At 35.1% G+C, this 12,747-nt stretch overlaps 1 protein-coding gene across 1 annotated transcript in view; it reads right to left on the bottom strand.

The window, feature by feature from the left end:
• The window catches only part of LOC129261397 (calcium uptake protein 3, mitochondrial-like), a 115,190-nt gene that overhangs the window by 15,232 nt on the left and 87,211 nt on the right, over positions 1-12,747 (bottom strand). The window contains exons 8-11 of the mRNA XM_064099512.1: positions 10,951-11,022; positions 7,918-8,000; positions 6,755-6,794; positions 5,537-5,674 (exon numbers count right to left, since the gene is read on the bottom strand). Coding sequence (XP_063955582.1) covers positions 5,537-5,674; positions 6,755-6,794; positions 7,918-8,000; positions 10,951-11,022 — 333 coding nt within the window. The remainder of the gene's footprint in view (positions 1-5,536; positions 5,675-6,754; positions 6,795-7,917; positions 8,001-10,950; positions 11,023-12,747) is intronic.

Genomic DNA, 12,747 nt, shown 5'->3' with positions numbered 1-12,747 from the left:
CTGCCAAAATACCTGGAGTGACAAACTTTGAGGCGGTCTTAAACCACCGAATAGGGACTCTTTTCGTCTTACATACAGGCCTGCAAGGGGGTCCTAATGTGCAATAGTATAGAAATAGAGAATGGACAGAAGGGTGATGTTACAAAATATTGCATGAGGTGTGAAAGAGTAAGAATGTCTCTCTTTCACAGAACAAAAATTCTTGTACCATTGCACAAATAAGGATATTTCCTTCTTGTATTGTGTTATACCTCAAAAGAAATTTCTGACACCCAGGAATAAAACATGGGGATAGAATTTCTGATTGGATATATTCTTAAGTGCATGAATTGAGATTCACATTTACATTTACCCAGGTAAGCTTAAAATGATGTCACAAAGAAAAAAGCAAGTTGTTTCGTAATGGCTTGGTTAACAAGGGCACAGTACTAAATATGCATCTTATCATAATGACAAATAACCATGCAATGGTATGCTTATTTTTGGATAATACATGTATACTAGTACAAATGTTGCATGTTTCAGCTCCCATAGTTCCACATACAAGCTCCGTGGTCATACTATAGTAACTCTCTTCTACACTGAACCTGCATCGAGTGATTCACAACTAATGTCAGTTTAAAACTCTGTACTATGCTGATGAAATCTCCAATCAAAATTTCAAGTTTCATTTTAAAAGCGTCTTTTTTTCATTAACAAGTGGAACGCCTCTGGCAGTCTCGCCTGCATTACGCGATTTAATATAGCAGCAGTGCTAACTTTGAAAACTACTATAAAATAATCATTCACAAAAACACCATTCATATAATGACATAATACCATTCACGTTCATTGACCATACATGTAGATGACATTTGAACGGTGACTTAAGACTTGTCAACTACACCCATGTCCACATTTCATTCACTTTATCCATAAACTTTCAAAGTTATGATGGCAATTCAACAATTACCCCAACATGGCCTACGTTTATTGACCTTAACTGACCTTTGACCTTGGTTTTGTGACCTGAAACTCACAGGGGATGTTAAGTGATACTTGATTACTCTTATATCCCAAGTTTTATGAAATAGATCCATAAACTTCAGAGTTAGGATGGTAATTTAACAAAGACCCCCAACATGGCCAAAGTTCATTGACCTTAAATGACCATTGACCATGGTCATGTGACCTGAAACTCGCACAGAATATTCAGTGGTACTTGATTAACCTAATGTCCAAATTTCATGAACTAGATCCATAAATGTCAAAGTTATGATAGTAATTAAAAAAATACCCCCAACTTGACCGAAGTTCATTGACCCTAAGTGACATTTGACCTTGGTCATGTGACCTGAAACTGGTGCAGGATGTTCACTAATACTTGATTAACCTTATGCCCAAGTTTCATGAACTAGGTCCATATACTTTTTAAGTTATGATGTCATTTCAAAAACTTAACCTTCGGTTAAGATTTTGAAAACAATTCTCCCAACATGGTCTAAGTTCATTGACCCTAAATGACCTTTGACCTAAGTCATGTGACCTGAAACTCAGGCAGGATCTTCAGTAATACTTGATTAACCTTATGTCCAAGTTTCATGAACTAGGTCCATATACTTTCAAAGTTATGATGTCATTTCTAAAACTTAACCTTAGGTTAAGATTTGATGTTGACGCCGCCGCCGCCGTTGGAAAAGCGGCGCCTATAGTCTCGCTCTGCTATGCAGGCGAGACAAAAATGCATAAAATAGTAGCTATGCAATTATAAAAAAAACTAATGAAAACCATTAGTGTAATAAATCCCTGTCATAAACAATTTGGGCTCCATAAACACAAAGGTTTGCGATGAATTACAAATATGAAAAAAAAACGCTCTGATCGGTCCCTGGTCAGTATTTTAAACTTAATGTGCATGTAACAACTAACATTGATATTGATTGGTCAGTTCATTTAGCGATTGATCGCCAATCTTTGTGTTACAGAGCCCTGGTGAATAGTTAACAATAAAGCATCAAGATACTTTTGCAGCCGATTGCATAAATAATAATAATAACAATTTTATATACCGCAAATTTGCAAATTGCCTCTAAGCGGTTAAAGTTACTATTTAGGTAAATATCATTTTATTAACATCATTTTATTCAAATTATTTTAAAGTGTGGCAAGTGTTGTACTTTGCAGAAACAAGTGTCTATCATTTCTAAGTTTCAATTTTTGGAAGACACAACTGAAAATCACTTCATGCTTACCATATCATAGTCAATCGTAAAGTCGTACTTAATATCATAAACAGCTCTATGACATGCACCCCCTGGATTGATTTCATGCCCTTGTACCCTTATATGGCAGCTAAGCTACAGCTGGTGTAATGGTATGTATACGTTAAAAAGCGCAGTAGAGAATATAATTTAGTTACTGTGCTGAATAGATGGGAAATGTTACAGATCTTGTTAAAGGCCAAGTCCAACCCAACAAAAAGTTGATATGAATAAAAAGAGAAAAATCCAACAAGCAAAACGCAGAAAATTTCATCAAAATCGGATGTAAAATAAAAAAGTTTTTAAACTTTTGGTTAATTTCACAAACCGGTTATATGCACATCCTGATCGGTATGCAAATGAGGAGACTGATGATGTCATCCACTCACTATCTCTTTTGTATTTTATTGTACGAAATAATCTAATTTTCTCCTCATTGTCAAGTGAAACAATTAATTCCTCCCTGAACATGTGGAATTAGCTTTGTTTGATACTACATGGTTCAGTCAAGTTGGTCCTTATTATCAAATATGTAAAAAAAAATTGTATAATTCAAACCAAAAAAAAGTGAGTGAAGGACATCATCAACTGTGTCATTTGCATGTCACTGAGTTGTGCATATCACTGTTTTGTGAAAAATAAGCGAAACTTTAAAATGTCATAACTTTCTTATTTTACATCCGATATTGATGAAACTTTCAGCATTATCCTAGTATGGTTTTCTCTATTTATTAAAATCAAAATTTTTCTGGGGCAGACTTGATCTTAAAATTAGTTATCATTCTATTCAATATTTACCTTCATAGATAGCTCTATAGTACTAATCGATTTCCATTACTTAAGAATCTTTGAAATTGATTGCAATCAACAACTGCAATTTTTTAACTGATACATCAATTTTAATAAGAGGAAATAAATGTATACTTCAGTTACAAGAAACAGGCAAATCTGAATACTTATAATTAGTTTTGCGACCTGAAAAAGACTTGCAGTTAATAGCAAATTGATGGCAACACCCCTTCCTTCACCGAGCACCAAGCTCCCAAGCATTTTAATGGCAATGGAATTCCATGATTTTCCCCTGATAAGGCATATTCAGTAAGTGAAGACTGCAGAAACCAAGGCAGGATATAAGTTTTTATGATTTCATTTAGATGATTTATAGCGCCCCCTTCCCAATCCTGCTGTTAATTTCCTTCAGCAAGAAATTATCCACATTGTGCTGCACCTAACCCCGGAGAGGTGAGTGGGTTCCCATTAGGATTTATCCCTTGAATGCTTAGGCACCTAAATTGTGGCTCAACGACAGCCAGGGTAGTAATATAATACCATGTGCAATATTAAATGCATGAGAGTACAGTATATGCCTATAGTAGCTTCACTATTATTAGGAAATAATTTACCTCATTCCATCAATTTTTTAGCTAAAATTAAACTATAAAATAAGAATCCAATGTCTTGATGGTACTTGGAGATCTATTAATATGAAAGCAGCGATGCCTTTTCTTTGCATAGTTCTGAAGATTTGAGTAAAGCAGCGGTGTGTTGTTTAAAACAAAAATAATAATACTTACTCTTTCACCAAACTTTATATTAGTATTAAAAGAAGAGACATAATAATGTATTAATTATTCATGTAAAAAGAGAGTTTGACCTGGGTTTTAAAGAAAGTGATAGCCATTTGATTTCTTTACATTATCCTTTATATCTTCTGATCATTCTTCAGAGAAAATAAATTCAGAACAACTTGATTACATTGTAAAATCATACTATTTGACTTTCTTGTGCAACGTATGGTATTGCAAAACAAAAGTGAAATGGATTAAAAATCAAATCTGCACATATTTTGTTTGCAGATTCAAATTAGTTTGAAAGTGAAGCTGGGAGTTGCAAAGGTTGCAGTTTTCACTTTCCATAACTAGTAGTTAAAAACAAAACAAAACAATGGCTTTTAACTTTTGGAGTCATCAATTAATAAAACAAGTAATGTTCCTTGGTCTGTTATGCATAATGAAAATGGAATGAATGCTATGCACACCAATCTAAACAAAAATTGCATTTCCATCAATATAGGTTAAGTTGTGCAATAATGCATAATTCAGTTTAAAAATGCTGGGGAAAAAGGCAATTGTCTAAAATTTGTCAAAAGTAGCCCTAAAAATGTGCACCGACTCCCCAACCCCACCCGCCACGCAATGACTATGGAGTTCAGCACACCATGCAACTGGAATTAGACAAATTGCCCCAATACAGAATACACATAGTTTACCTAGTTACCTTTATCCCTATCCAGACCAAAATGACTAAAATAGCATTAAAGCTTTAAAAAGAGCCCCAAACAGCTACATGAAAACAGCAAATTTCAAAAAGAGCCCCGAATAGCTCTGTGAAAATATCTCCACTCTAAAAGGAGCCACCAAATAGCTGTATGAAAATAGCCAAACTTTAAAAAGAGCCCCCACACAGCTATATAAAAATTTTCTAAAAAGAGCCCCCAAAATGAATATCAAAATAGATATAATTTAAAGAGCTCCCACACAGATACATGTATATGAAAATTGCCAATCTCTAAAAAGAGCCCCCACATAGATACGAAAACAGCCAAAATCTAAAAAGAGCTGCCAAATAGCTATATGAAAATCGCCATAACAGACAAACCAAAAAAAAACATACCCCCATCCATTAGTTTACTATTATACCTTATTTTCAGGCATGTACTCTCTGACACTAAAATTACCAAAATAGCATTGAAACTTTAAAAAGAGCCCCGAAACAGCTATATGAAAAAGTCAAACATTAAAAAGAGCCCCCCAGTAATATGAAAATAGCCAAGGTGTAGACAAAATACCCCCCCCCCCAATTGTTTACTAAGACACCGTTCTCATTATACTTCCTAAAATTAGTTTATTGGAAACCGGTTCAGGAAACTAGTTTGGAAGATCGCTTTGCTAGCGTTCCCATTTGATCAACCGAAAGTAGTTTTCAAACCCACTTCACGTAAAATGGTCTTGTTGCTATGGGAACACTCTCAGTGTGGGTGACATGTTTCGTGCGATATTTGAAACCGCAGCGTAGACATTCTACACACAATGTGTGGAGTAGCGCGCTCAAAAGTGTGCGAAGAACAGTTGTGTCCTCACGCTAAAACCAGTTTAACGAGGCAAAGCGATCTTCAAAACTACATCTCGAGGTGGTTTTCCGAACTGGTTTGGAAGATCGCTTCCAAGACCGCTTCTCATTATGCGTTAAACTAGTTTCCACTAAACTAGTTTTAGGACGGGAGGTGTCTATTATACCTTTTCTTCTGGCATGCGCTCTCGGACCCTCTGAACATATTCTTCCATTTCTGCATCCTCTAGATGTGTGTAGCGTAGGAGGATGTTAGCAAACTCTGCCTCGCCAATACTGGGCATCCCTCTAGAGAACTCATAGAAGTGAAGGAGGAGAGAAAGATTGTCAAGGAAATCAATGATTATAGGAGGACTGTCCTCTTGTGAAGTATTGGCGTGTGAAACCCTACCCTTAACAAGTGTATCTATTTCAAACAAAACGGTACCCTTGAAAAGTATTCCCTGAATTGAACCCCTAAACAAGTACAGCGATATCTTAATTGTTATGTCACGGACGTGTTCACGGACGTCGGCTTCAACTTTAATTACATTAGATTTAGTACTGCCCCACCTCCCACACCTTGCTCAAATCCGACCCAAAACATGTAACATTGGGGCATAAAGTGTATCCTTCATAAAGCATTATAGTCTTTTTTATACCCTCGCAAATTTGACCTGAAACACGTAGCTTTCCTAGCGAAATTTATACCCCTTTTTCCAGTATTTCAGTGTTTTTGACACCCTTATTACGTCATACGTTACGTACGTAACATGCCCAATCTTGAAAAAGAGATCCTTCTTACGCTTTTCTTTTGTTGCGCCTGGTATGCACTCGTCAATGGAAATGGCCCCCCCCCCCCTCCCGGGATAAAATCAGGAGCAATAAACATGGCCACTTGTAAAAACCCTCTCAAGACTGACTCTACTAAGATTCATTTACATGTCCTCTAAAATCAAGACTGGACAATCCGAGTAATAGTCATAATACAACAGTATGAAGGTTGGAAAGAGTAATTATAATAAATTGGTGCTTATATAATGCATAATCAATTAAAACTGGTCAATGTACTTTACATATACAAATTACTCTCCAATATTACAATTACACTACTACAAAAATAGGTATGTTTTCAGATTTTTTTAAAATGATTCGACAGATATACAAGATCAAAGATGGATTGGTAAACAGTTCCAAAATTTGGGACTGCAAAAATCAAAGCTAGCTTCCCCCCTTTTGTAACAACTCTCGGAATGTGTAAGATTGAAGTGTCTTCACTAGAGTAGAGTAGAGTTGATTAATCAATCTATTGGGCATATATTACATGTCATGATCTATGATCATAATAACATAAATATCATTTTCTCAAATATTCAGCTATGCAAATATTAGAATAAAAAGGATATTTCCAGCTCAAGCACCTCAGTCTGGAGATTGTCCATAAACCTGGAATTGATAAATAAACACAAAATATTGTTAATCATTACAACAAATTTCTTTTGAATTTTCAGAGAATGCAGCTGTAAGTGGGGCATTCTAATTTGAGTCGTTAGGTGAACAACAAGTTGCTCCTTTGGATCCCCGATTTGCAGCTTTAAAACTCACAAATTTCAGCAACACAGGCTCCACAACGTTGGAAAACACTGTGATTGGAATTCTGATAATTAATCCTCGGTTTAACCCGGGTCTGAATGAGAATTTTAAACTTCTATGGAACGCCGGGTTTCATGACACTTGTTTTATATTCCTGGCAAAGAAAATGTACCAAATAATTCATTAAAAATTCACTTTATTTCTTTTTATCTCATATTCTTCTCATTTCACGATATAAAAGATGTTAAGACAACTTTTTGCTGCAAGATAAGAATAATTTGTTCACTTGGTGAGTGAGTTGACAACTGGCATTCCATAAAAGTGTGGTCTAAGTTAACCCAGGGCCCCATCTTACAAAGACTTACGATTAATCTGGGAATCCATCAGTGTCATAATTTTTTCTACAGGAAATTTGCAAAATGTCTTTTGTAAACAAAGGCGAACACACCAAATTGTCAAGAAAACAATGAATGTATGAACATATATCATATCTAGAATTTTTTTGAGCAATCATGCATTTTAGATGTGGCTGGCTTTCCATAGGTGAGGTTGATCAGATCAATCGCAACTCTTTGTAGGACGAGGCCCAGGTTTAACCTGGGATAGGTATAGCTTACCATAAGTGGCATAGAAATCAACCTAGCTCAAAAGTCATTTTGATGACTTACTGCTTGAGTAGCGACTGAGTGTAGTCAACCTTCATATAAGTACATAGAATTTTCTTTCCCTAGATTCTGAAGAATTCTACATTGCTATTTTCAGTTCGATAGTAAAAATCAAAGGTAAGCATTCTCCTTCTAATACAGTGTATTGTGAATTAAAAGCCCCTCCCCCTGCCCACTGAATAAAAAAAGCATATGGAGAACACACCCCAAAAAGTCCATAAAAAATGACCAAACATTGTTAATAGGGCCAATAAAAAATGGGATCAGCAAAAATTCAAGCACTTCCCTATAAAGGACACATTTCTTCTTACATTGCAAATGTCTTGTAGTCCAGCGTGTCTGTTCCCCTTGGCCCAAAGAAATACCTCAGAAGAGTCGTCTCGTTAATCTTCAGCTGTTAAAATAAGTATTTTTCAATCAAACAAAAGAACAATCGCGGTAAATAAAATACTTGAAACCTAGTGATCCACATTTTTCTAAAAAAGAAGTAACAGTAATTCACTAAAAAAATAATATTAATAACATGATATATCCCGACAACACTTCTATATGTTTAATATTTGTTTAGATATTTGTAGAAATGGTAATTTTTGATTTTCCGTGTTATTAATACAGATCTTCTCCCAAAGCATTTTTCTCCCATTAACCAAAAATGGGTTAATTGTACCTTGTCTTAAATGTACCCCTTTCCAATTGTAATAAATAGTTATAAACATACAGAAAGGTATCACACCCCTACCCTATAAAGTTAGTCATTATACTTTATTTCTTGTTTATTTGTATTTCAATAAGTATTTTGTTAGTGTATGCTTATTTGTTGTAAATGTTGTGATATATAAACCCTTGAGTGTAAAATAATGGTGTACTTAATGTCATTATAATCATTATCATCAGGGGTGTGAATAATCATAAATAAAAATAGGGGGAAAAGTTGAAATTGAAAGAACTCCCAAACGTTTGTACACAGAAAAAGAAAAAATAAGCTGACAATCAAAACCGTAATAAAATATCTGAAATCGGATAGGAAAGTGGAACTCTCACCCCCTTGTATTGGTATATACATTTAAGTTGATACTTGGGGACAAAATTAAAAACAAAATTAAAACAAAAGTACGAGACCAATCCACCTTTTCAGAAATACATCCATAAACAAGAGAAGTCGCTAAATTAGTTTTTTTTTTAAACCCAGTTCCGACAGTGTAGAAAAACTTTACATAAATATCAAAGTGCTTATCAATTGAAAAAGCATTAAAGTATGTTATTCTTGTATATACGTAGTTTTCACACTGCAATCCAAACTCCTAATAATCACTGCATGAAAGTTAAAAGGCACATTTAAGTATTTCTAATCAAGAAACCTACACGCATAGTTTTCTGAACAATATAGAAAGTGTATATAACAATGAAATCTAAAGTGGTGTTAGAAATCTCATATTTATCTGTGACAACGGTCAAACAAGTTTACATTTTGACAAAATATATGTCATTTCAGCTAAAGACGGATTGGTGATAATGCAAGATAATATAAATGCTAGAATTTCACACAGCATAACCTTCATCATCAGAAATTAAAATCAATTTAAAACTTTTATGACACAGGTGAAACACAGTATACTACAGGGGCCCGTTTCATAAAGTACTTGCAACTGTTGTAACTTTGCTATAATGGCAACTACCATGGTAACAGGGCTCAGCAGCCAATCAGAATGAAGGCTACCATGGTAGTTGCCATAATGGCAAAGTTACAACAGTTGCAACTCTTTTATGAAATGGGGCCCCAGGTATACAAGGAGATGAACTGTCTGGTGCGGATTACTTTAATTTTGACACAGTTTTGGAAACTAAAAAAAAATGTATACACTTCCTTGTAGAAAATCTTAGCATGTCTGAATAAAATGTTCACATGATTTGGTATCTGCTTGTCTTCTTTTCAAAGAACTAATACAAGGCCCGGCATCAAACTGGGTTAAATATACTGATATACATAATTGTAATGTTACTCACAATCACTTTATGTATTGATATCAAGTAAATATAAACATAATATTTACATTTTATTTTCTCTATCCATTCATGTGATGAGTAATTTAATCACGTCAAATTGTTTATGGTGGTTGTTTGCATTTTCCTATTATCTATGTAGCTATAGTATCTTATATACATTCAGTAAATCTGAAGTTTCCTACATATTTTAGTAGATCAATACAGCTCCATAAATGAACAACATCGTACAATTAACAGTATATACAAGATATACTGCCATACTTTGGCAAAAGGAAGCAAGTTACAAAAGTATCGTTTGTTGTAAATGAGCAATATGTATTTGTCATTTACATAGGCGTCAATGCAATTTAACAGCATATTTTCTTCAATATAATCTATAGAACGATAATTTCTTCCCCAAATTTTGCCTGAACGTGCAACATACAAAGGGTGTTTCCGAAACGATACCTCAAATTTGACTGATGTGTAACTTGCTTACCTTTGCCAAAGTTGGGCAATTTCTTCAAAGATCTCAATACGATGAAGTAAAATCAGAGAATAGTTCTCTCAATGCTGGGTCACAAAGGCATAACATTTAAAAAGAAATACTACACATAAGAAAATTGGTGAACGCTGCAAAATACCAACATGTTGAAATTGACACCAATCTGTGTTATTAAAGGGCCACACCCTGAGTTGTTAAAAATACAATCTGGAGTGAGTACTTAACATCAGACAGTATTACAATAATAACCAAAGGTGTTGAACTAGCACCATGAATTTGACATTACAAATTTAACAATGGTGCAACACCACTGGAGAAACGCACCCTAAGGTGTTAAAAATAAAATCTTGAGTTTGTTTGTAACACCATTTACACCAAAGTGTGTTACAATAGCAACCAAAGGTGTTGAATTAAAACCACAGATTTAGCACGGGTGTAAACTCTTTTGGTATGGTCCTCTATAAACACTGGTGGTGTAGTTTTAACATGAAAGTTTATTTACTGTGATGAATGACAGCATAACTTGAATGTTTTGCGAAATGATATTTCATTCCGAAATAATGCTGATATATTGCTTTCATTATCATATTTGAATACAGGATAAATAAATCTGGGAAATTACAGGCTAACTAAAAGCTATATTGGAAAAGGATATGGGCAGCTATGGTTGGGTCTAATGCAAGTGGGAAAATGCTTTCGGACAGGATCACTATTATACAATGCAAAATTAAGAAATATAGAAATAATATGCCAGTTGGGGGATGGTACATGTAACTATAAAAGGATCGTATACAAAGGGGTTACACGTAGGTACTCTAAAAGGGTCACTTGTAAAATGCAAAAAAGATTATAGTACTTGGTCCCACACAGGCGAATTCATGTAATCGGTCAGTGGCACTTCACCCGGTTTCAAATCACTGCTTGCAGGCTGGTTGGTATATAAAGGGAAAACGGAAATGCAGAAATAAAGATGCAGACAGCACAACACTGCAAAATACAAACTTTTCAGATGAAAGATAGCAAGGATGATAAGGATAAAAGAATAGTAACTGAGAGAGAGATTAAGTGTGCAATGGGAGGGAGGGAAGGAAAAGTGGGAGAGATGGATGGAGGGATGAAAGGAGAGGAAGATGGAGGAAGAGGTAGAGAGAGAGAGAGAGAGACGAGGATAGAAATGGATGTGAGGAGAGAGGGAGTGAAAGAGAAGAAGTAATGAAAGAGAAAGGTGAATCAGAGGGAGGATGAAGTGATGGAGAATCTTTGGGGATACCAGAAGGGTGAGGAAAGAGAGAGAGAGGGAGCATGGCCGTACACAATGGTAGAGGGGGTGGGGGTGGGGCACTTGCCCCCCCCCATAAATTTCCAAAACTTAATTTTGTAAATTGCAAAATTTTTACAATCATGTAAGGTCTTTCAGTTCCAATATCTAAATGCATAAAATGCCCTCAGCTCGGAAGTGAGCTTGCTCACAGATGCTTTTTAATATTTTACATTTTCTCCCATAAATTCCTGCTCACAGCCATGTGAGAGAGAGAAAGAGAGAGAGAGAGCGAGGGAGAGAAAGAGAGAGATTAATACAAGAAATAGAAATCATACAATAAAAAAGAATGATGATCAGGAAAGTATTTAGAAAAAGGACGATAACGCAAAGGAGAATTCGATGTAGAGGAACAACAGAGCTGACGGACTCAATAAAAGCAAATCTTGATAAATTTCATCCATTATTCTTAATAAAAGAAAAAATGCATGCTCAGGGTTATAAGATAAGCAGTACATGCACAAAATGCACATAATGCACAAGATGCCTTATATCTACAGGGATACACAATGGTCTCATTAACCCTTTACTAACTAAACAGTCATACTCGGCCCCTCCTAATATTCATATCCGCCCAAGACTGTCCGTCATTTTCAATACAGTATGGTATCCATTCGATCTATCATAATAAATATTGTAAAGGGATGATCCTCAGTATATCCAAAATAGAAAACTAAATACTAATGCAAGAAAAGCCATACAAGTTATAACCATTTCTGACATCAAGGTAATCTAACTTTTGCATTTTATTGCATCACTTTATCACACCAAACATATTGCGCAGTGAAAGAAAAATAGATCAATTTGGGGGATAGCAACACCAATGACCCTTAAACTAGAATAGTCTTGCCCTCATCTAGGATTCAGGCAAAGCAATTTCTTGCTCAGGCAATAAGTCATCTCTTTGAAAGTGACTTCAATTTATAGCATGACTCCATACTGTTTAAAAGATTGTCGAAATGCAAGCAAAGAGCTGGTCAACATCCTTCAGTGAACAAATGAATGATTTTCACATCGTATCTAATGGCTATTAAAAAGGATTATTTTTATGGGCTACTCATTTATTTCTTTTGTATTCATTATTTCACTGGCAATGAAACCATTAGATTCCATCTCTCGGTTAGGTCACAGGTATCTACCAATCACTCATTCATTTATTCATAAAGGGTTTTACAAATTTGATAATACGTTCATATCTTCTACTGATCACTATGCTGTGAAGATTCAGCAGTGAGGACTTTCTGGAAGCTATATGGATGCGGATGTGAGAATTTTCACCCCTTTTAGCATATTACTGGGACTCCACTTCATTTAATTTTGTGTTCTTCACTGATT

This window comes from Lytechinus pictus, chromosome 5, assembly GCF_037042905.1.
Source record: "Lytechinus pictus isolate F3 Inbred chromosome 5, Lp3.0, whole genome shotgun sequence".
NCBI lineage: Eukaryota > Metazoa > Echinodermata > Echinoidea > Temnopleuroida > Toxopneustidae > Lytechinus > Lytechinus pictus.
This window is presented reverse-complemented; position numbering and strand designations above follow the sequence as displayed.